This window comes from Eucyclogobius newberryi, unplaced genomic scaffold, assembly GCF_026437365.1.
Source record: "Eucyclogobius newberryi isolate DKJ021-1_F unplaced genomic scaffold, fEucNew1.0.hap1 SCAF_16, whole genome shotgun sequence".
NCBI lineage: Eukaryota > Metazoa > Chordata > Actinopteri > Gobiiformes > Gobiidae > Eucyclogobius > Eucyclogobius newberryi.
The window spans coordinates 9,885,966-9,910,714 of NW_027315790.1; the positions used below are offsets into that span (position 1 = coordinate 9,885,966).

General features: G+C 41.6%; 1 protein-coding gene across 2 annotated transcripts; it reads right to left on the bottom strand.

Moving 5' to 3' along the window:
* Window positions 1-585: 585 nt before the first annotated feature.
* atat1 (alpha tubulin acetyltransferase 1) lies at window positions 586-22,817 on the bottom strand. Of its 2 annotated transcripts, XM_072447397.1 has the most exons (13): window positions 22,447-22,817; window positions 21,787-21,847; window positions 19,543-19,634; window positions 16,844-16,901; window positions 16,645-16,758; window positions 14,978-15,079; window positions 7,627-7,672; window positions 7,260-7,305; window positions 5,553-5,627; window positions 4,637-4,823; window positions 2,132-2,217; window positions 1,452-1,530; window positions 819-905 (listed from the first exon to the last, which is right to left on the bottom strand). In XM_072447397.1, exons 1-12 carry the CDS (start codon window positions 22,536-22,538, stop codon window positions 1,458-1,460), a joined length of 1,032 nt encoding a protein of 343 aa, XP_072303498.1. In that variant the 5' UTR covers window positions 22,539-22,817; the 3' UTR covers window positions 819-905; window positions 1,452-1,457. The 2 variants fall into 2 exon arrangements, with proteins under 2 accessions (XP_072303497.1, XP_072303498.1); XM_072447396.1 differs by lacking the exon at window positions 7,260-7,305 and having other exon boundaries at window positions 586-905.
* Window positions 22,818-24,749: the final 1,932 nt, after the last annotated feature.

The window sequence follows — 24,749 nt, forward strand, 5'->3', positions numbered from 1 at the left end:
GGAAAGGCATGGTTGTTGCATGAATTATGATTGTTTTCTATCAAAAACAACTTAAATAGCATTCTATTGAATGGTTTACATCAATTATTTCATGAATCAATAATTGCATGTGTACATTTGTCTTCATTGTAAAAAATCCACTAAACTCTACAATTTTCCGCACGTTCTGCACTCAGGCTTGGACCACCCTTTGAGGAAGCCTGGTCTATAGGTGTTTTGTCGTTTGAATGTCTTTGATTCTAGACTGGAACAGACTGCAGTCACTTTGCAAAAGATTTGTATCAGATTTTGCGGCACATATGAATGTGGTCTGGTATCAGATTCAGGCTGTTCACACTGATCCCATCCAGGTCACATTTGGGCAAAAAACATCAGATTTGACTTGCAGTGTGAACGTAGCCTTAGAATAGTCAGTACGTGCTGCCCAGTGGTGGAGTGGTTTAGGCATCAGCACAGGCTCCAGGTGCAGCCGGTCAGTCCCGGCTCCAACAACATACTGCATGTCCTCCCTTCTCTCTCATACCCATTTCATGCTTTAAAACGTTCCTGTTAAATAAAGCCTTCGGACCAGGTTTTTTTTTAGAATAGTCAATACTTTCCAGTGGGTGAGTTTGTGTGGTCACCATGGGCGCGTGCTCCTATGCTGCTGCTTTTCTTTGACCCACTGAGCTGTGAACATGTTCTGTCCCACAGGCCACATCCAGCCACTGTCCCCTGGGCTCTGAGCTGCTCCACTCACACTGGCGGCCTTCTGGTTCACGTGTGCTCCTCCAGTTGTGCCCTGGTCTGGAGCCCGGTCCGGAGCCCGGTCTGGAGCCCTGGGAGTGGAGGGATATTTGGTCTTGCTAGATGGCTGAGTCTGGAGGCAGTTCTTTGGCGCAGGTAAAGGTGGTAAAGGGGTGAACCTGAACAGAAATGTGGTATGTACAGATAAATCTCTTTTATAACTCATTATGCCTCATTATGTCCTCATACTCAGTGCCTGGTCTAATATGTGAGCTGCTGACGTCACCATACATAACTAATCATTTCTTAATAATTGTGAAGCAAATCTCAGCAATTTCAGTAATTCCAATCTTGGAATTACTGAAATAACTACTTCAAGTTAATAGTCAGATTTATTCAACTAATCTGCTCCTCTAAACCACCTTCTCTAATAATACATAGGTATGTAATACATAGGGTTCGGATAATGTCAGGTTTGGAAACAAGTGCTGTGCGTCAATAAACAGGAAACAGCTGACCTCTCACGACCCACGGTTCACTCAAGGTAGTGAGACTTTTGGACCGTAACAATCTGCTCCGAAGTGATCCAGTAGAAACATGGCTCATGTATTACTCAACAATTATTTCAATAATCAAGTGATCATGATTAATCTGTCTAGTTGTTTCAAATACAGCATTCTCTAGAGATAATAGTTAGCGTGCTGCATTAGTCTGAGAGTCCAGACCTGTTTTTAGCCGAGTGACCACAGTCTGATGATGGCAGTGAGTCTGTGGCTCCAAACTGGGCCCATGGGGTTTTCAGACCTGCAGAAGGACAACACACTTTCATCACTTTAAATCACTTTCTAAATCATGTTTTCTTCCCCCAAACTAAACTCTGACCTGTAATTTAAGCCCTGAGCAGGTCATCAAGATGGTGATATACAAACGCTCAATGTTAATGCTTTTAGATTTGGGAGTGTCTACAGAGCCGCGGCGCACGGCCGAAACTGCATGGGTTTTTTGTGCTGCGGCTCCTGAAACTGCTGGGTTATTTGACCGCGCCGCGGCTCTGCAGCCACGGCCTTTAGGTTTAAGAAAAATATGAAATTGAATAACACGTATATTTACATCCTTAAGAATGTTTTTACAGCAAGATATAATTAAAACAAGAAAATGCAAAGGGAAAACTTGAACACCAGTCACGGTTTATACCTTTTGAAAAGGTCTAACTCCATTATTCTCTTTTACAAACATTAGCATTGACAGCACTAAAAAATCGAAAATATTAACACAAGCACTATTCAATAAACTACTCCCAAGTTTGATACTAAATTGACATGACGTTTGTGAAAGCTTAGTCCCGTATTACTTTCAAAGATGTTAACCATTTTCCATATTTCATTGGTGTTGAACCGTGTGTTACCTGACAGGGGCCGCTCCAGCAGGTCCACACACCTTTGGTCCAGGTGCCGGCTGTACAGACTGCTCCTGGCCACCAGCCCCTGGAGACTGCAGCCGCACAGGGAGGAACAATAAAACCAAACAGGACCGAGAGAAGGAGGGGGCAATGCAAATAAATGAAGAAATCCAACTCAAAAGAAAGAACAGAAACTCAAACAGTGAAACGGTGGCGTGGGTGAAGATGCATGTATTAAGTTAGATAATAAAATGGAGTTTATATTTTCCTTTTTTTCCTGTCCATGTACACTCTGCTGGTTTTGTGATCAGTCCCAGAAACTATGAAATACATTTGTGTGATGGCATAGAAACAGGGATTATTGATTTGCTTTTACACATCTATTTCTCTTGTTTTGAAGTTTTTCTCAACGCACATGGAAGCTTACTGTATTTAGATAAAGAAGTGTAAATTGGGCCAAATTAACAGTTCAACACCACAAGCGGACCGCCCTGAAGTCACCATACAGTCTCAGTACAATTCTTTAGACTGGAACAATTCAAAATGGTCCACTTTCACACAACAGCCAAACAAAACGTACTTGCAAGTGTTTTAAGCCTGTGTTCGCTTTAGGTGGACCAAATGGTGTTGGTGTTAAAGCCCCCTGATACTTAAAGGACACATTATGCATTATTTGTATTGTTAAAGCATGCTCTTAAGTACATTTACTTTGGCAAAAAACATCTTATCCCACGCAAGGAACTGACCTTTTGGCTCCATCTACTAGCTGCAGATGGAAATATGTAGGAGAGAGAAACAACAATGAAGCCACACAGTCGTAAGGATTGTGATTTGTGATTTTATTACCGTACATCATTTATGGACTTAAAAGAGCGCAGAAGATCGTCAGGCCATGTCATAGGAAGAATATGACATCACACATCAGGAAAATTCTGAAGGGAGTGTTTTTGAGGCTCAGACTTGCCAAACAGGATTAATCAAACTAGCATGAATGAAGCCAAATGCGACTCCAGGTATGTTTTTGATGAGGGAACAATATTAGAACATGATTAAAAGTTCAAAAAAGTCAATTTTGCATAACATGTGTCCTTTAAGACAATGGAGACACTTTCAGAATCTGCTCTGAAGTAAACCAGTGAAAACAAGCCTAGAGTCCTTGCAGGTTCTTTCCGCAGACCCACACCGCTCCTCATTTCCCTTGTAGGTTGATAAAGTGAAGTTAGTCTTTGTAACATAAGCAAGGTTTCAGCTTCACACGTGCATATAGAGAAGAATACTTCGATGATTCGCATAATTGTTGTAATTAAATCGCAGAAGTACTTTCTCCGTAAGTATGTCGTTTCATTAAATTTATGATTCCACATAATGTTAGCTTCACTTGTGTTGTCAGCAATCCAATAACAACTACGCGACAAAAGTCAGACTGCAGCGTGGAGCTTTTTTTTTATTGTCAGACTTTAATGGCTAGAAAAGGCAGGCATGTCCCTCTCCATTAAACATTTAACATTTACTAGGGTTCAAAAAGGCCTCTAGAACCTGCTCATCGGTCCAATCATCATTCTACCCACAATACAACTCCCCCCTGTAATTTGAACAGGCGATTTATCAAAATGAGGCAAGCAAGCTCTGCGGTCGGTCAGTGGTTGGATCTACTAGGGGAGCTGTTCATGATGCAGTGATGTTGAAAATGGAGAAATAATTAAAACAATAAAAAAGGAGGGATTGTGAATGAATGAGGAAAGAGCAAAGGAGACAGTAGTGAGAAATGTACACGCTCAGAAGGCAAGAAATAGCTTAAGAGAAGAATGTACGTGTAGTGTAGGTGCACAATGTCACAAAGGGTTAGGGCTTTATAATAGGGTTGTCTTGATATTCAAGCACTTTATCAGATGGGTAAAATGTGCATTAAAATATGTCCTGGTTTCAGTTCAAGTGTTGCTCTTAAAGATTTTACTATGTTGACGCAAATTAGTTAATGGCTGGGGGAGATAAAGACACTTCAACTCACCCCACAGCAATTCAACAATTAATTTCAACACACGGCTTTAGGAACATCTTATATAAGGAGAGAAAGTTCATCACTTCAACTGCGTGTGATCCCAAAGACTGTATCAGTGATAAATGACAAATGTGAGCATATCTGCAGTGTTCCTGTTGTTTAGCTGGTTTTATACTGTTTTAAACTGATCTCAGGTACAAAGTAAATATTTTGCAGATTTGTATATATTTGTTTCAACTGTAGCTGCTCTTTCACATTTTAGATGCATTTTGAGCTCTTCTAGTAGAAAAGGTTATTACTCACCATTGATACTGTCAAAATTCCAAATGCTATCATCAGCACAACCTCCTATAAAGAGTGGGGACAAGCAAGGCTACCCACTATAAGAACAAGCCTACTCGCTAATGTTTGGGCTACAGTTTTGCAGTACACTGTTGTAAACCTGCTGTCATTTCCATATACTCTATTATTCACACCGAGTTATAAAGATCCAAGTCTTTGTGTCGTCTCACCTGGTGCATCTGGTTCGGCAGTGCTCCAATAGAGGGGGCTGGGGGCTGTACCCTCCTGGGGGCCCACGTTGGGGAGCCCTGCTGGGGGACGAGTTGGGGGACTGGGAGCACGGGGAGGATACCCACCGCTGGGGCGACTGAGGAGGGCCAAACGGCCAGGGAGGAACCCTCTGTTCCTGACGCACCACTGCACACAATGCAAGGGCATCTGTCATTACAGGGCTCTAAAAGCACAATCAACCCCTTAAAATCATCAGAATGTAAAATCATAATGGAGGCAGATTAAGTTGATCAAAACACATTCACTTTTTTTCACTTTTTTTGGCCCATAGGTTTTATTGAACAGGACAGTGTAGCATGAAATGGGAATGAAAATGGAAAGGACATGCAGCAAATTGTCAAAGCGTATTCAAACTCTAACGCTGTGGTGTGCCCACGTGGCAGTCAATCCACTCGACCAGCGAGCACTATAACACATTTTCAAAGATGAACTCTGATCAAAATACTACTATTTTACAACTCCAGCAGATGTCAGTTCATTTGCTTCATTCTTCCACTGAAAGAGAGCAAAGTTGCAGAAAGCCTTTTTTCTCTATGTTGATTCAGTGCCACTGTATAAGAATGTCCTGAGATATCAATTGATACGTACTTGATCTGGTGTTCAGCAAACTTGATAAATAATCAGGCAAAATGCCAATGAGAGCCTGACAAACAAACAAAAGGCAGTGCTTCTGGCATCCAATGATTGTAATCCTACTTTAGAATATAATTCACAGTGTTGGGTTCTGTATCCTTCCCCTCTAATGAATCTTAGTGCTGAATGAAAAACGTTCTTGATTTTAATCTTGATCTTGATTAAAATGTGTCTAACAGAAAGTGTATGTATCATGAGAATATAACAGAAATCCACATTTACCTTCTCTCTCCATTAGTGAATAAGGCTTGATCTCCCCGTCTTGTTTTCTTTGGAGAGTCTTTTTCAACCGTCCCGCTATTGAACCAGACATTTAGACAAGCTGTTAAACCAATGCCAACTACATGTACATTAAGCCAATGACTACAATCCACATGCAGCCATGCAGTTAACTACTTATTTGGGTGGCATTTTAGAACGTGTTTGTTGGGATTTGACTATGTTTTTTTATTTTTTTTAATGGTTAATGTGCAATGTGATTTATTGATAGCATCCAATATTACTGATAATATATTGATATTGTAACCTTACAGTTTGTCAGTATTGTGTATGGGAACCCTGAAGGGACATACGATAAAGAACATTTTATAAACTACAACTGAAAGGCCACATGCAAAGAACCATTTCAGATACTTTCTAAACCCAACATCCCTATCTGATTTATTTATCAAAATGTATATTTATTTCCTGAGTATGCATTAAAATATATGTGCAATCCAATAGATTGAACAGAATGTACAGAGTCCAAAAACAGTCAATATAATATATATATATATATATATATATATATATATATATATATATATATATATATATATATATATATATATATATATATATATATATATATATATATATATATTAAAAGGTTCTTTTTTCAGACCAGACAGAGTGTGTTAGTTTTTAATCCCTGACAGTTTCTGCAAACTCATCTTCTTCAGAGGGATCACGTGTTGCTGTGTCTTGTCAGCTCATTTCTATAGGTTTTGGCGCCATCTGCAGTCACACTTCTTCAGGACAGTATCCCAGGTGTGTGAGAGTAAAAAGGCCCCCTCGCCACAGTTTAGTCTTGTGGGCACGTTTCTGTATTTCAATGGCCTCCTTAATCCAGGGAACATGTTTTTTTCATGTGCAATTACTGTGAAATTCATGTGCAATCCATGTGTCGTCGTGACACATATTCATGTGCAATTACTGTCATGATCACATGCAATGGTATTTATGTATTTATTTATTTTTATCTTTATTATTTTTTCCCCTCCATCCCTTGTTGGGTAATGGGAGGTTTTGTCTATGGGAGTTTTTGTTTATAGGAGATCTTCTACTGAAAGTGTTTTTCAAACTTCCTATAAGTGATCTGTTCTTTTCTTCTGTATCTACCCCTGTATCTACCTGCGTTACATCAATGAAATTTCCCCATGTGGCACAATAAGGAATATCTTATCTTATCTTTTAGTCTTCCATATCAAAGATGGCGCTGTCATCCATTCTTTACTGGTGAAAAACTGCATCAAGACTTGTGTAAATCAGCTGAGAAGTCATCAGCAACATCACGTGACAACTTCACTCAACTGAAGAAGACCGAATGAGTAAAGTATAAAAAACAAATAACTCTGGTCTGAGTTGACAATATGAAAAAATATGATATACAATTTCTTTAATTCCTTTTTCACAGGTCAATAAAAAATGTTTGAAAACAGAAAATGACTACTGTAACCTGTAATCAAATTAGTACTTTCTGTTCTCCAATAACTTGTACAGCTAATCTGAGGACATTATATTACTACCACACCATCAGACCTAAACTTAACGGTAAAACAGGTGATGTAGAAAAAGCCGCAGGTCTCATACAGAATGGAAAATGCCGTTCTAAAACAGAAAAGGGATGTGTGGAATTGGGATGGATGGGGAACAAAAGAGCGTCCTTACAAATAGCCGTACATCCCCTGATCCGTCAGAGGAGCAGAGTGCGTGCCTGAGTGTGGTGACAAACAACATCACAGATATACATGACCTCAAGTGAGCTTCAGAAAATCAAATCCAATGAATAAATGTGTAACTCTTAACACACAAAACATGAGCATTTGTTGTGATTTGACTTTGCATGCAAAATGTCGGCCTACGCTGCATTGAGAGGTTCATATTTACACAAGGCCCATTCTAAAGTGTAAAGGGGTAGAGTGAAATTGATATTAGATCCAATGGACAAGTCGGTAATAAATAGCTCTTTAATCACAGTGCGAGTGCCCTACTTTACCTTGAATATAACTGTGTAGAGAATTCTAACAAATCTTACCTGATTTATTGAAGAAAAATCCTTCAAAAACCACAAAGTTGTTGACCTAAATGGAAATTGGAGCATTAGTGTGCATGTGTGAACTTGTGCACAACAGCAGTTTAAGTCATCATTTATTACATTTATTTGCTTTGCAGTGCACACATGATTATGACACCTAAAGCAGAATATTTACCCCAATTTAACCTTAGAACCACCAAACCCACACTCTCTAAACCACACGCCTTCTGACTCACTGATGATTTTCTAAGGCTTTACAAAAATAAATTGACTTGAACAATGTAGGGCCAAGTAACATGACTTGTGATTCGACACCTGTAACGATATGATTTCTTGGTCATACTATATCACATAGATGTCATTTGTCTCAAAAGAAACCTCTATATATGGGTACTTGACATTTTAGGGTGCAACACCTTTCTTTTGTTCTGCGGTGTGACACGCCTTTGTAGCAAAATACTAAAATAATTTACAAAAAAAAATAAATTCAAAGATGTGGTAATTGTAATGCATTAGATCAGTGCATGTAGCTCTTTTGATTTGAGATACATTAACATGTGGTGTGACGTCAGCTGTCACTGCAGCACATTCAAATTTAAAACTAACTCAAAGCATTTCAGAAAAGACGAATTTTACAAAAAAGAATATAATATTTTCTTTTGAGCTGAATCTTAAACCCTAAAACCCAGAGTTTGTCCTGGTGTATGAATAACAGAAGAGCTGTTTTATGTGTAACTGTCTTTTTAAATATGTGACATGTAATTTTAGTAAAGAATGACACATGGTACATGTTATCTTTGTGCCAACACATTTCTTAACTGTCTCGGTCTCTAAAATAGTTAATGGCTGAATACTTAGATGTAAACATGACATGCGGGTTTATACTTATATTTCCCCAATGTGGGACAAATAAAGTTGATCTTATCTTATATTTTGTTCTGGGATTTAGACGCACTGCATAAACCACACAGTTTCTTAAGATTGATACGCAGGTGAACTGTGTGTACAGTGTGTACTGGCTTGGCTGGTTAGATGGAGCAGATAAAGACATGAGCAGAAGATTGTTTATAGGTGAGTGGCAACAGAAACACACAAGTGAATAAGGCCTATTGTTATCTAGGGTCAAAACTGGCACAATGACAATAGCACTAATAATGCACTAAACAACTTTATGTCAGTCCATGCTCCCTTATTCATCTAAACGCTGTATTTCTATACCCTCCTTCTAGTATCATTATTATCATTAATTTATATTATTACTATTTTCTAGTTTATTTGTATTTTTGTGTTTCATATTAGTTTGATTACCTTGATGACCTTTCAATGTGTTCAAAGTTATTAACATTGTTTTTAAATTGCATTTTTAAGCTTGACACAGGTCTTTTGGTGTCCATCCATCCATCCATTTTCTGCTGCTTTATCCGGGGCCGGGTCGCGGGGGCAGCAGTCTGAGCAGGGACTCCCAGACTTGCTTCTCCCCAGACACTTCCTCTAACTCCTCCGGGGGGATCCCGAGGCGTTCCCAGGCCAGCCGAGAGACATAGTCTCTCCAGCGTGTCCTGGGTCTTCCCCGGGGCCTCTTCCCGGTGGGACATGCCTGAAACACCTCCCGAGGGAGGCGCCCAGGAGGCATCCGGAACAAATGCCCGAGCCACCTCAGCTGGCTCCTCTCGACGTGGAGGAGCAGCGGCTCTACTCCGAGCTCCCCCCGTGTGGCCGAGCTCCTCACCCTATCTCTAAGGGAGCGCCCAGCCACATGGCGGAGGAAACTAATTTCGACCGCTTGTATCCGCGATCTTGTGCTTTCGGTCACTACCCAAAGCTCATGACCATAGGAGAGGGTAGGAACGTAGACCGACCGGTAAATAGAGAGCTTTGCCTTTCGGCTCAGCTCCCTCTTTACCGCAACGGTCCGATGCAGCGACTGCATCACTGCAGCCGCTGCACCGATTTGCCTGTCGATCTCACGCTCCATCCTTCCCTCACTCTTTCTGCCCCACCAGAAACAATAGAACATTGGACTTGTTTTTTGCCAACACCAAAGAGGCTTATTCTTCTTCCCCCCTCCCTCCCCTGGGCAGCTCGGACCACAACTTGTACATCTGAGGCCTGTGTATGAACCCATCGTGCGCAGGCAGCCTGTGGTGTCCCGTGAGGTGAGGATGTGGTCTGCTGAGAGCGAGGAGGCACTGAGGGACTGCTTCGGCACCACTGTCTGGACTGAGCTCTATGGCCCACATGGGAAGGACATCAACACCATCACAGAGTGCATCACGGACTACATCAACTTCTGTTTTGAGAACATTGTTCCCTCCCGGACGGTGCAGTGTTTTCCAAACAACAAGCCATGGATTAACCGTGAACTGAAGGCTCTGCTGAAGGAGAAGAAGGGAGCCTTCAGGTCAGGGAACAAGGAGGAGCTGAGGACTGTGCAGAAGGAGCTGAGGAGGAAGATCAGGCAGGCCGAGGCCGGCTACAAGAGGAGGATGGAGGAGCAGCTGCAGCAGAAGAACATTCAGGGAGTGTGGAGAAGCCTGAAAACCATATCGGGCTTCAAAATCCCCCCTGCCCAGACAGAGGGGGATCTACAGTGGGTGAATGATTTAAATGCTCACTTCTTGAGATTTGATCGGTCACCCGCCCCTCCCCCTGCACAGCTGCATGCTCCCTCTTCCACAGCTGGACAATGCCCTGCATCTGTTCCTCTTCACTTCTCTGCCCCGGACCATCAGCTCCCCACTTCGCCTGGACTCACCCATCCCCCCCAGCACACAGTCCCCCTGCCAACCACTGACTGTCACAGCAGCACAGGTGAGGAGTGAGCTGAAGAGGATTAAAGTGAGAAAGGCAGCAGGACCTGACGGCATCAGCCCCAGGCTCCTTAAGTCCTGCGCAGATGAACTGTGTGGAGTTATGGAGCATGTCTTCAACATGAGCCTGAAGCTGAGGGTGGTACCACAGGTCTGGAAGACCTCCTGTCTGGTACCTGTGCCCAAGACACCGCGCGCCAAAGACTTCAACAGCTTCAGGCCGGTGGCTCTCACGTCCCACCCAATGAAGACACTGGAGCGGCTGGTCCTGGATCACCTCCGCTCCACCGTGAGCTCAGCCATGGACCCGCTGCAGTTTGCATATCGGCCTGGCATCAGAGTGGAGGACGCCGTCATCTCCCTGCTGCACCGCTCTCTCACTCACCTGGAAAAGCCTGGCAGCTCTGTGAGGATCCTGTTCTTCGTTCTTTCTAGCGCCTTCAACACCATCCAGCCGCTGCTCCTGAGGGACAAGCTGGAGACTGCTGGTGTGGAGTATGACCTGGCAGAGTGGATCCTGGACTACCTCACGGATCGACCCCAGTTTGTGAGAGCCCGGGACTGTGTGTCTGACACTCGGACCTGCAGTGTGGGGGCGCCCCAGGGCACTGTCCTCACGCCCTTTCTCTTCACCCTTTACACTGCAGACTTCAGACATGACACGGACAGCTGTGTCCTGCAGAAGTTCTCTGATGACTCTGCCATCATCAAACTCATCACGGACGACGATGATGCGGAGTACAGAGTCTTTTGGAGTGACAGGGCCACTCCTGAAGACCTTCTATGACTCTGTGGTGGCATCAGCCCTACTGCACGGTGTGGCCTGCTGGAGCAGCAGCATCACAGAGAGGGAGAGGAAGAAGCTGGACAAAGTCATCAAGAAGTCCAGCTCTGTCCTGGGCTGTGCTCTGGACTCGGTGCAGGAGGTGGGGGACAGAAGGGTCCTGGCTGGATTCACATCTATGCTGGACCATGAGTGCCACCCCCTGCAGGACACTCTGTCCGCTCTGGAGAGAAGCTTCAGTGAGAGACTAATCCACCCTTGCTGTGTGAAGGAAAGGTTTCGCAGGTCTTTCCTTCCTGCTGCTGTCAGACTTTATAACAAACACTGTTAGTCCTGAACACTCGCAATACTGACCTAACCATGTGCAATTCCGTCATATGTGCAATTACTGTCGTGATTTATGTGCAATTACTGTGAAATTCATCTGCAATTCATGTGCCGTCGTGAAACATATTCATGTGCAATTACTGTCGTGATCACATGCAATGGTATTTATGTATTTATTTATGTATTTATTTATTTTTATCTTTATTATTTTTTCCCCTCCATCCCTTGTTGGGTTTTGTCTATGGGAGTTTTTGTTTATAGGAGATCTTCTACTGAAAGTGTTTTTTCAAACTTCCTATAAGTGATCTGTTCTTTTCCCCTGTATCTACCTCTGTATCTACCTGCGTTGCACCAATGAAATTTCCCCATGTGGTACAATAAAGGAATATCTTACTCGTGAACAAGACCCCGAGATACTTGAACTCCTCCACGTCCTCTGGGGCAAGGACTCCCCACCCACCTGAAGAGGGCAAGCCACCTTTTTCCGGTCGAGAACCATGGCCTCGGATTTGGAGGTGCTGATTCTCATCCCAGCCGCTTCACACTCGGCTGCAAACCGTCCCAGTGCATGTTGCAGGTCCGGGTTTGATGGAGCCATCAGGACAACATCGTCTGCAAACAGCAGAGATGGAATCCTGTGGTCCCCAAACCGGACACCCTCCGACCCCTGACTGCGCCTAGAAATTCTGTCCATAAAAATTATGAACAGAACCGGTGACAAAGGGCAGCCCTGGTGGAGTCCAACATGCACTGGGAACAGGTCTGACTTACTGCCGGCAATGCGAACACAGCTCCTGCTCCGGTCATACAGGGACCGGACAGCCCTGAGCAAAGGGCCCCGGACCCCGTACTCCCGGAGCACCCCCCAAAGGGCACCCCGAGGGACACGGTCGAAAGCCTTCTCCAGATCCACAAAGCACATGTGGACTGGTTGGGCAAACTCCTATGAACCCTCGAGCATCCGATGGAGAGTATAGAGCTGGTCCAGTGTTCCACGACCAGGACGAAAACCACTTTGCTCCTCCTGAATCCGAGGTTCGACTATCGGTCGGATTCTCCTGTCCAGTACCTTGGAATAGACCTTGCCCGGGAGGCTTAGGAGTGTGATCCCTCTGTAGTTGGTACACACCCTCCGGTCCCCCTTCTTGAACAGAGGGACCACCACCCCGGTCTGCCAGTCCAGAGGCACCGCCACGCGATGTTGCAGAGACGTGTCAACCAAGACAGTCCTACAACATCCAGATACTTTAGGTACTCAGGGCGGATCTCATCCACCCCCGGAGCCCTGCCACCGAGGAGTTTGCGAACAACCTCAGTGACTTCAGCTTGGGTGATGGATGAGCCAGCCTCTGAGTCCCCGGTCTCTACTTCCTCTTCGGAAGACGTGACTGAGGGATTAAGGAGATCCTCAAAGTATTCCTTCCACCGTCCGACGACATCCCCAGTCGAGGTCAGCAGGCCTCCACCTGCACCGTAAACTGTGTTGATGAGGCACTGCTTCCCCCTCCTGAGGCGCCGGACGGTTTGCCAGGTCTTTTGGTGTGTGTTTTAGAATCTGTATATTCCAGAAAACCATTGCAATTATGAAAATACCACAATTATACTTATAGTTGTCTAGTCACCATTAATCAATTCATTTTTGTTGTTATTTTTGTTTTGTTAAAATAAAAAAATAAAGAAACATACATATTGCTCCTTTAAAGTTATATGACCAGCTTAAGTAACTCACACAGAGCCTCAGATATTTCTAAATGACAATGTGTTTTTTCCTGTTACGTCAATCTCATTATGACATTTCTAAAAATAGTTGTCCAAAGTGGAGTAATCAGAGAAATCCACAGAGAGGGAGGAGGCCATTATCTGATAGCTTCACCTCATTCTCTACCGCAGGGCACGCCATTCAATTAGAAGATCTTGATTCAAACAACTATTACTCAGTTAAATTCAAAAGCAATTTTCCATGATAACTTTAAATTGATTAGTCTGATGATTACTGTCATATTGAAATTATGAAAAATATGCAGGCCTATTTGTCAAAGTTAAGAAATAAATGAATAGCCCATTTACAAGTTGTGGCTTTACTTAATTGGCACATTATCTTTCCTCCTCTGCTAACAGCAAAGTAGTACAAAACATTGAGAAAAGTGATTAAAAGAAGTGGGAGGAAGCACAGATGAGGGAGGAGCTGCACACCCGAGTTTGATCCACAAACTGTAGAAGGAGGGGACTAAGTGAGGCCATATTGTTCTTCTGGCTCCAGCCAAATGAAGCCAATCGCAGCTAGCAGTTATAGCGGCTAATTAGGAGCAGAATTCCATATTCGGAAATCAGAGTGTGGGTTTCATGGCACCCACAGAGCTAATCAGGAGCCCACAGCGCTAATTTCCATGGGGCAGATGCTTAGCAACGAGCCAAGCTAGCTATCAATCAATCAAACCTGTTGCTGCTAATGCAAGTGGATGACGTCGAGATAAGGCGGCACCTGATTGGTCAGTTATTATTGTTGATATCTTGATTTACTAAGAAAAGAGCAAGATAAAAACACTAGAATCATGTAGAGCTTTTTGACACGAACATTCTAAGTCCTGAATGACGAGCCCAACAGCAGAGGTTACAGAGAAAGTGAATGGCAGCTGAAACATGGCCATAGTCCAGTGGCGTGCGATCGGGGCAATCAAGGCAATCAGTGATTGGCCAATAAAATATAAAATTACCATGTGTCACAACTATATATGAATTGTTCTAAAATATATCCAAATAAGCCTGTTTTCCCCTCACTTCTGCTGCTGAAGCTTGGCTAAACTCAGTGTCTTTTAGTGGCCTCTACAGGCTGCTGGGCAGTACTGCGCGGGAAGCTTGGTTCTTCTTCTCCCACAGCTGCTCAGTCTGTGGGCGTGTTCAGAGGCCCGTTCATGCTCCGCTCTTTAACATGAGCTTTTAGAACCAGAGTGGGGTGAGGTATTTGAGTTTAGCTCAGTAGATAGGTCTTAACCCTTTACGAGGGAGATGCCTCTTCACCTGAGCACACATTTCCTGGTCTGGAGCCATTGGCCACTGGAGACCACATGACCTGGATTGTGGTTAAGTGCGACAAAAATAAAATATATATGTAGTTATGAGCATAAGTATTATCTGGCCTATAATACAAGGCATATACAAGTTGTTTTAGTTCAGCCAAAATACATGCGTTGAAGGTAATTATATATGTATCTTTAATTTTCTTCAATATTACATAGTGCCACTTGTAATATATACAGTAACTAATGTTTTAGGAAATATTTAATGTATTTTTACTTGTGTTGGGCTTTATTGTCAACATTATTGTTAGTAAAGCGCCAGGTATGCTTTTGATGAGAAGCAGGTATCAAAAAGACAAAAATTATGTAAGAGTTCAAGTAGTTTTTTTTAGTAGTAGTAGCAGTAGAAGTACCTGAGGAATACTTTGTGTCAGATTGTAGTGTTTAGCCAGGAAGGAGAGGAATTTGGGTGAGGGTCTGTCGAAGGCCATCAGCTCTGGCTCCACGTGTTTATGCTGAGGAGAGAAGAAAGGAACAAGGAAGAACACAGGCCAAAATGTAAAAAGACTTGTTTAATGTCATCTTATCAGTTTTCTCAAGTTGAGCAACAAGTTGAGAAAACATGCAGGTAAGTTTGGTTTACTAATGTCACCTTGTTATATTATAGTATGTTTATAGAACATTACGTTTTTCAAGTTTATATAATTGACTTTTTTTATATATCACATTTAAACTGTACATTTAGTTTTTTTATCCAAATGACAGACAACCAACCAACCAACCAACCAAGCATAAATCATGCAACATTAATTTTTGAGTATTCAGTCAATACAATACTAATCCATTCAAAATGTGCTTAAATATGTATCTAATTGTATTGGTTAAGGTTTAAGTATCAGCTCATGGTTAAATGACCTTAAAAATAACCCACAAAAGTGCAAAAATATCACAATATTGACCTTATTCTGCCCCTCCCACATTTCCCCCTTTTTTTTCCATGGATCAGCACTTCTGTTATAATCTCACTTCCGGTCCAGTGGGACCTCCATTGGTTTAAATGTAGAATGAGGAAAAGGTCTCGCAGCTAAAATATGCTCTAAAGTAGATTCATTTGTGTAAAATGCCCTATGTTCATGTGACCAACAAGTCAACAATGCACCGATTCCCTGTGCGGCCCGAAAACGGATTTTTAGTCGCAGACTTCAGGAATCAGGTGAATAACCTTATTTGGAGGTTTACAACAGTTATTTACTCTTTTTATTTTTTATCAGCTCTTTTTGCAGCTTTGTACTAAACTATAAACATATTAGCAATTTTAATTACACATATTTTTAAAACATTGTTACTTCTATTTTCCCGGTTTATTGATACTCCTATTTTTTCCTTGAGCACGGTACAATCTTTGGCAACTCTACTGACCTCTGACACGCCATGTGCTTATAGACATCCAACTAAACTGAAACCGCACACAAAGGTAAGAGCGGATATTGTCGGAAATGTTTTGTGAAGGGACTTTTAGGAATGTCCAACCCAAACACAGCCTCCTCAGCCCCTCTCAGCTGCTCTGCTGCTTTTTACCTTAGCGAGGCTGCTGACCGTCCAAACTCTGGGCCAGACACTGGTACATTTACATCACTTTAATTCACTGAGTGTTAAAACTATAGGTATCACAACTGATTAAATGTGTTTGGCTGTTTAGTTTTAATTAACTTTATACGGTCAAATAGAAATAAAAGTAATCTCTCAGACAGTACAGAGATCAGCGAGCATGTTTGCTAACAGTAGGGAGGATATAACACTTAAACTTGCCCCACAACAATTAATTTGATAACACAGACCCAGAAACATGTTATTTAAGGATATAAAAGTGAATCAGTTTAATTGTGTTTGATCCCAAAGTCTGTATCAGTGATAAATGTGAGCGTAACCTGCAGTGTTCCAGTTGTTTATCTAAAGTAAATATTAAATTAAACAGCGTTGTAGACTTTTAATTATTTATTAGAGTAGCAGCTCTTTCACATTTTAGATGTGTTTTGAGCACAGAGCTAAAATGGGATGCTGTCCGTCTGCATATTTGTACCTGTAACATAAAGTGGAAGAGCTCCAGTCCGTAACCGTGTCGCTGCGTGTTCTCAGCGATGTAGAAGTCCAGGATGCAGAGGGGCTCGGCTTCTATGTGTGCGCCGTGCTTGTCCTGAGCAACCAGTGGCAGAGAAATAAACAATGAACGCAGTCAGAGGGCATGTAAACACGAGGATGACCGAGAGAGTCAGACTTACCAGCAGGAATAACTTCTTACAACCCACTTTGAGAAATCCCACCGCAGCTCCACGTCCTCTGTGGGAACAACAAATGATTCATTCTGAAAGGCAGTGTGGTTGTGTAAGTAACAGTACTCATGTAGTAAAACAACATACAAACTTGACGATATGCTCAACAATTAGGATAGGAATACACAATTTTATTATATCACGGAAAAATCAAGATTTTATGATTTTTTAACCTTGTTTCAACAGTGTCGGTGTAATCGGTGTGTCTGGCCTGTCGGAAAAACTGCAGAGAATTTTTAGACAACACAAAGTCCCTGTTTATTTTAAACCAGGAAACACTTTAAGACAAAAACTGGTTCACCCTAAGGACAAGTTGCCGACTCAAAAACAGAGCAATGTAGTTTATTCGATCCAATGCAGTGAAGAAAGCTGTAAAGAACGATACATAGGTGAGACAAAACAGCCTCTACACAAGAGGCTCTATCAGCACAGAAGAAATACAAGTTCAGGACCTCAGAGTGCCGTGCATCTCCATCTTGAAGCCTCTAATCACTCGTTTGAAGACGGTGAGGTGAAGGTTTTAAGCAGGGAGAAAAGATGGTTTGAAAGAGGAGTCAAGGAAGCTATTTTTGTTAAAAAAGAAAGACCTTCTTTAAACAGAAATGGAGGGCTAAGGTTTAATCTTCCTGTTATTTATAATGGGTTACTGAACCCCTGGAAAGGTAGAGGACCAGGCCATTTAGATGCTAATCAGGTACTCAGGGTGGTTGAGCCAGGGTCTCACAAAGACAAAGAGGATTCTAATAGCCCATTAAGATTCTGAATAGGCTAGCTCGGTAGATACAAGGGGGGAGTTTCTGTTGAAACAAACAACTCTTTCTACTTCAGGAAGGCTCCTCCCAATGGGTGGGTCTTACCACAGAACAGTATTAATATCAGAGTTCTCGATCTAAATTCTTTTATTGACAATGACTCTTGGATGAGAGTCGAAACGTCTATTTTTTCAAACTGAGTCCAGATGACTACAACTGAAGCTTTTTCTACTTTGTTTCAACAGTGTTTCCTCATCACTAGTTTGTTAACTCAAAGTTGTATTAAATGGATTCCTGTTGAGTAATCCTGTATTTTCACCTACCCCCAAGCTACACCCACTTTCTTCCACTTATTTACACTTGTTTTCTTTTTTTTAAGTTAACTCCGATTCATACCCACAATGCTCAGGAATGTTGTGAAGCCATTTTTCAACAATAAAACCAAAATATGAAAATCTACTGCTTACTATGGTGAACTGCAACTATGAAACAACAAATCAATGGTCCAATTTCTATTACTTTTTAGATTTTTTTTTTTACAATAAACAAATTACAATTGAAGTATCTATACATGTGTTAGATTACTAAGTAAGTAAGAAAAAAAGCATAATGTCTCCTTAAAACATAGACGCAGGTCAGTTTAGAAGTTGCCAATATATCACAATATCAAAAATATTGTGAATATCAAAAATCGTGTGCAGAAAGTGACATTTACAGTCATTTCACATATAAATGTTTTAGAATAATTCTTTGGGATTGACATAATATTGTGTGACTCGATATATTAATTTCTGCTAATACATTATATATATATATATATATATATATATATATATATATATATATATATACAGAACATATATATATATTCTGTGAGCCAGCGCTGACCGTGCCAGGAAACAGGCCAGGCACAGGAACACAAGCAGAAGTATGTCAGGATTGGGGTATACTGTACACACAAATGATTATAACACAATTTACAACATTTTAGGAATTTTCCATAAAGGTTATATTTTTGCCTTCAATTAGAAATAATCTAAATGTCTTGGCTGATGAGGTTCAAGTTATGGCAATTATAATTAAAAGTGCAGAACCGTCCTTGTATGCTTCAAAACAAAAATGTTGAGATTATATGATAGACAATATATTGCCCACCTCCATTTATGAAGACAAATGGAGGATATACTATATACCGTTGTTGTTGTTGCTGTTGTTGTTGTTTCCAAAGTCACAGGCACAGAGAGCAACAAGTCCTATCGTTGGATCAGGGAGGTCAGTGAGATATGGAAACACACTTATGGACTGTAAATTGGGACGATGATGCATATCTCACATCTGAGCTACAGTTCTGAAGAAGTCTGTCTAAAAATGGCGATGTCTTCCTACTTGAGCAGAACATCCATCCATCCATTTTCTACCGCTTGTTCCCTTTCGGGGTCGCGGGTGACTGGAGCCTATCCCAGTGACTTCGGGCCTTAGGCGGGGTACACCCTGGACAGTGGCCAACTTGTCACAGGGCCAACACAGAGACATAGACATTACAGACAGTTCACGCTCACATTCATTCACTAGGGCCAATTTAGAGTCGCCAATTTTACCTAACACATGCATGTCTTTGGACGGTGGGAGGAAGCCGGAGAACCCGGAGAGAACCCACGGTAACACGGGGAGAACATGCAAACTCATCATGTGATGTTGGTCTGGTCCGGGAATCGAACCCATGATCTCCTTCTTGGGAGGCAAGAGCGCTAACCGCCTTTGCCACCGTGCACCCCACTGAGCAGAACATGATATTTCAATATTCGGCAGCAGAGCAGCTTAAACATGTCAAGGTATAATATTGCATCACTTTTACAAAACAAAAGTATTAAATATGGCATTTTTGAGGTAAAGTACCCGTTGCCTTCTCCATCTTTCATGAGGTACAGCTGGTGCTTCTGGGTCTGCAGTTTGGAAGCACTTGTGATGGGCGCCGTCAGATGCTGAGCCTGGGGAAAGAAGACACATTTATATTTCACCATGTTGGTTCACAAGTGCTTCACTTTTTGTGGGCATTGTAATTGAATTTATTTGATCTAATCTATAATTATATAGGAAGACATCCTTTGAAAATAATGATCTATTTGTCAATGATTTCTTGGCCAATTGGAAAACTATTATCACGTTGAGCAGGTACAGGTACAAAATCAGATTGGAGTGGGGCTGTTCGTGTCACGAAAAAACATTTAATTAAATCTGGAGCAATAAAAAAAGAAAGGCAGGCTGCCTAAAAAAATGTATTTCTATTTCAACTGTTAGCAAATAAAGGGGGTTCTCCTCATTATTATTATCACTGAGAAATCTTGTAACATGTTATGTACAATGACTTCAAGCCCATGAGTCGCAGTTAGTAGAAAAGTGCTGTATATAAAGTGGCCAGTTAATTAATTAAAGAGCATTGACAGAATGAACAGGGGGTTAAAATTACTTTAGAATGACAAAAGTGCACTTATGTGGATTTATAAAAGCTTCTATCCAAGGCAACTGTAAAAGTATGTATACAAGTCAGCATATTATGATAAGTAGTTTCCATAAATGGGAGGTATGCTGGCAGTGGTCAACATTCCCCAAACTCCTACTCCTTCGATCTTGAGTGTAAGAATTAACTGAGATTTGGTGCCCTCTAGTGGTACAATTATTGTTAGCAGGATATAAGGGAAGTGATTATATTAGGAGTAATAACTTTATGTTTGTTTTAGTTTTTTTGTTTAAATAAATTACTGCAATAGTGCAATTTGTGCCCTTAATGCTATTAAAAAAACAAAAGAGTATTTTTTTTTTCTAAAACAGTGTCCAGATGACTACAACTGAATCTTTTTCTACACTGGATCACCCGAGGACCAAATGAGGGATTACACCGAAAAAACAATACATTTTTGGTCTAGTTTTTAGCACTGGGGACAAATCTAACTGATCTGCATATGAAAAACAATAGACTTAAATGTGTTACCCATAAAGTCTTCCCATACAGACATATTCAGATTCATTATAAGAAGAGATGCTGTACTTTATACATTATAGCTTGTATTTTGAACCCAGCACTTCTGATGTATTGGTCAGTGGTGCAAAATTACTACTGACATGTTTGTCATTTGATCTCTGCATTGAGTGAAGTCCTCCACTACAGTTATTGATCGTGGAAAAATGCACTATACTGTAAGTGCTATTCCCAGCTATGATGCCAGCTCCAACCTACACTTTTGAACACAAACGACTACAAACATATTGATATTTAACAACACAAATGTAGGAATATCACAAAACGATGCGTTGTATGTTCAAACGCTGCAAGTTTCTCTCATCTCTTTCTAATCTGTTGTTTGACAGGTTTTTTATACTAATATGCTAATCAATACTAAAGCTAATATCAAAACTAGATACTCATTTGAAGTATTGATGATGAAAAATAAATAGGACAATTGGGTTGTACCGGAATCATTTTAGAATGACCTTGATCTATAGCAACACTAGTAATAGGCAACATGGTCTCATGAGGAAACTACAATTATTTTGGATTAATAATTACATTCTGTTCTACAAAAAGAGCGCTTAAAATCATGATTGAATATCTGGCCTGTTCTTATCTTGTAAACAATATTTTGCCCAACTCTTTGTAACAGCAACGTATTATTAAATAATGATTGATGAAGAAGATGCTGAAAATTATAGTAGTAAAATTAAACATGTCTAAACATAATTAAATTAGGTGGCTAGAAAGATGGAAGAAGACATTACGACTGGCAGCAGAAGGAATTACAAATGCAAGAAAAACAAAGCTATCCTCTCCCAGACATGCTAACGCAGTTGCAATGACGTCAAATATACTGAGTGAGTCTGGAAATAATGAATTGAATTCAAAACAGCTCAGAATATCTTTGAGGTCTAACTATGATGTCACAAAACTGGAAACATTTGGAACTGTGATTTTCTGAGGATGAGTATTGTAAGTATGGATGAAGCTAAATTCAAGTCCAGGTATGTATTTATTGAGGGAATAATATTGTTAAAACAAAGCAAAAATAAATGAAAAATAAATAAAATAAAAGTAAATTTGTCATAATAATTATGTACTTTACGGTTTCAACAGATAATTTAACTTACCTTTGCAGATGCTCTTCCCAGCTCATCAAGTACTGTGACTATGTTTTCTTGGAGATCTGGTCTACAAAAAGAGATTTACATATTTTGTTAGCTTTTTTGTAACACTTGCTTTTAAGTAATAAGGGTTCCGATTAAAACGTGCTTTCTTAGCCCATTACATGCTAGACTGCAAATGGCTCCTGAGTGTGTCCTAATCCACTGTAAGAACTGCTTTGAACTGCTGATTTTCTATTATTTCTAATCACTATTATTTTATTGTCCATTCAGCAACAATATCCAGTTATAAATGTTATATTGCAGTGCACTGTGCAGTTGCAATTCCTGGGTTTCAGATGGCATCAAAAGGGCAAAGGACTACTATGCAGATTTCGTTTTACTAGAGTCATTATGGGCCTTGTCACCAATATTATTATCAGGGTCAACATTTGTAAATCATTGGCTCCTGCCCCCTTCTGAGAGATGGTTGTTTTCAGCTTACTATAATACTACTATGTCATAAAGGGAAGGACAAGCATTTTGTGATTAAATCTGCAGTTGTGATAAAGTGTTAAAATTGAGATGTTTTGGATTTGTGGCAAATCTATCTGTAATTACAGGGTTTATCTACATTAAACAAAACTGGCACATAATTCCATTTGAGCAAAAACGCTAATATCTTACCTTCCAGCTGATTTACGACCAGCTTCAAGAGTCTGATCCAAGACAGTAATTCTCTCAGGGAATAACTGGTTAATGTCAAACGGGAACTCCATGTTAATCCAGCCAACTAAACTAACGATCAAGCCGCAAAATCAAAACATAGCTAATTCCAGTAGCAATATTAACACAAATGCTAACTATCTTTGCTTCCAGGAGGATTATGTAAACAATGATGCGTTGATACAAAAGTAGGATCGTGTAATTAGCAGCGCGAAGAGTAAATGTGATGTTTGACAGGCTGATAGCTGCGGAATAAGGCTTTTGTGAAGCACCTGCTGCAGTGTTTCCATAGTCAGTGCAGCTCCATTGTGTCTGTCACTGCGCTCTCCTCCCCATGCTCCTCCCATTGCTGCCAAGCAACGTCAAACGTGACCGTAATGCAGGGAAATTATGCGCAAGAGATTTGCTGTACTACACAATGAGAAAGAGAAAATCATTATAAAAAAAATAGCAGCTTAAATATGATTATGAGAATACTTATCGAGATTCTAGTTTTAGTTGGAACCTGAACTGAGCCAAAGAAAGTGAGTTTGACTATTTTTCAACAAGTATAACAGCAAATAGTTTAGTTTTATGTGATTTACGGTTTTACAGCTCATGGTTAGACCATTTAGCGCCTGTTTGACGTTTGAATAAACTTGTAAGCTAAAGAAGGCTTATTTTGCTCTTTAGTTACCTAACTTCATTTGATCACAATTTGACATTGTGTTCATTGTAAAACCGCAAGGCTGAGTTTACGTCTGCGTGAACTCCAGCTTCATCTCATCAGTGATGGCATTGCTAGACTTCTTCTTGTCCTGATGAGTTGATCTGTTGTGTCCACGACTCGAGTTTTTAAGGATTCATAAGCCAATCTAAACAAATTTTATTTTTAAAGAACTATAATGAGCGTAAATGCATGTGCTCTTATACTTTTGGTTTCACAATCGCAGCTTCAGATCACTTCCGGGCAGGACGGGGTGAATGTGTGTATCTTTGCATGGATTAAAACCATCATTGTCCCCCAGACGGGCAATGGCAAAGCTGGCAGCCAGTGCTGGACGCAGGAGCAACGGCCACTGCACTGTGAGGCCCCTGCTCTGTGAGGCCCCTTCACTGTGAAGCCCCTACACTGTGAGGCCCCTGCACCATACTGCAGCTGCACCGTGAGGCCCCTGCACCATGCGGCAGCTGCATCCTGAGGCCCCTGCTCTGTGAGGCCCCTGCACTGTGAAGCCCCTACACTGTGAGGCCCCTGCTCTGTGAGGCCCCTTCACTGTGAAGCCCCTACACTGTGAGGCCCCTGCACCATGCGGCAGCTGCACCGTGAGGCCCTTGCACTGTGCACCATGCGACAGCTGCACCGTGAGGCCCCTGCACCATGCGGCTGCTGCACCCTGAGGCCCCTGCACCATGCGGCAGCTGCATCGTGAGGCCCCTGCACCATGCGGCAGCTGCACCCTGAGGCCCCTGCACCATGCGGCAGCTGCATCGTGAGGCCCCTGCACTCTGCACTGTGAGGTCCCTGCACCATTGGGCAGCTGCGCCATGAGGCCCCTGCACCCTGAGGCCCCTGCACTGTGAGGCCCCTGCACCATGCGGCAGCTGCATCGTGAGGGCCCTGCTCTGTGAGGCCCCTGCACTGTGAAGCCCCTACACTCTGAGGCCCTGCTCTGTGAGGCCCCTTCACTGTGAAGCCCCTACACTGTGAGGCCCCTGCACCATGCGACAGCTACCGTAATGGTCGGCACTAGGTCATATACGGAATTGAGACGGAAGTTACAGAATCCAACATGGTGGCCCTGGATACGCTTCAGACACTGTCATTCATGGATCTATTATATTATATTATCATATTATCAAGAGTGTAACTATGAGCCTGGTCAAGATATTAGTTAACAAGAACACTATGGATGAGACCATAAAGTCAATCCGCACTGTCCAAACTTGACGCCAGTTTTAATTTTTTTGTTGATAGAGCTCATATTCACGTTGTTATGTTAATGTTTAGCTCATTGAAAAACGGCATTTGTTTTCAATCAGCCCCATCAAAGCGTTTACCGTGGACACGCTGCGTTTTCTGAAGTGATCTCAGCAAATGAGCAAATGAGCAAATGCTAAAGTTACACAAAACTGAAGCTAAACGTCCTGATAAGTCTGTGAAGCCTGTGGTGTTTAGGGGCCACGTTAGACCACACTTCTGTGATTCTGGGGACCAGGGGCCTTTTTTAATTTATTTCGATACAATATAATGTAAAATTCAATAAAACAGAGAGCTGAAAAAA

Excerpts from the sequence above, each read along its gene's own strand:
- atat1 (XM_072447396.1), bottom strand. The coding sequence starts at position 22,538 with ATGGAGTTCCCGTTTGACATTAACCAGTTATTCCCTGAGAGAATTACT. Across the intron at positions 16,759-16,843 it reads GTAAGAAGTTATTCCTGCTG|GACAAGCACGGCGCACACAT; the intron begins GTAAGTCTGACT and ends CTGGTTGCTCAG. Across the intron at positions 906-1,451 it reads GGTCACTCGGCTAAAAACAG|GTTCACCCCTTTACCACCTT; the intron begins GTCTGGACTCTC and ends ATTTCTGTTCAG.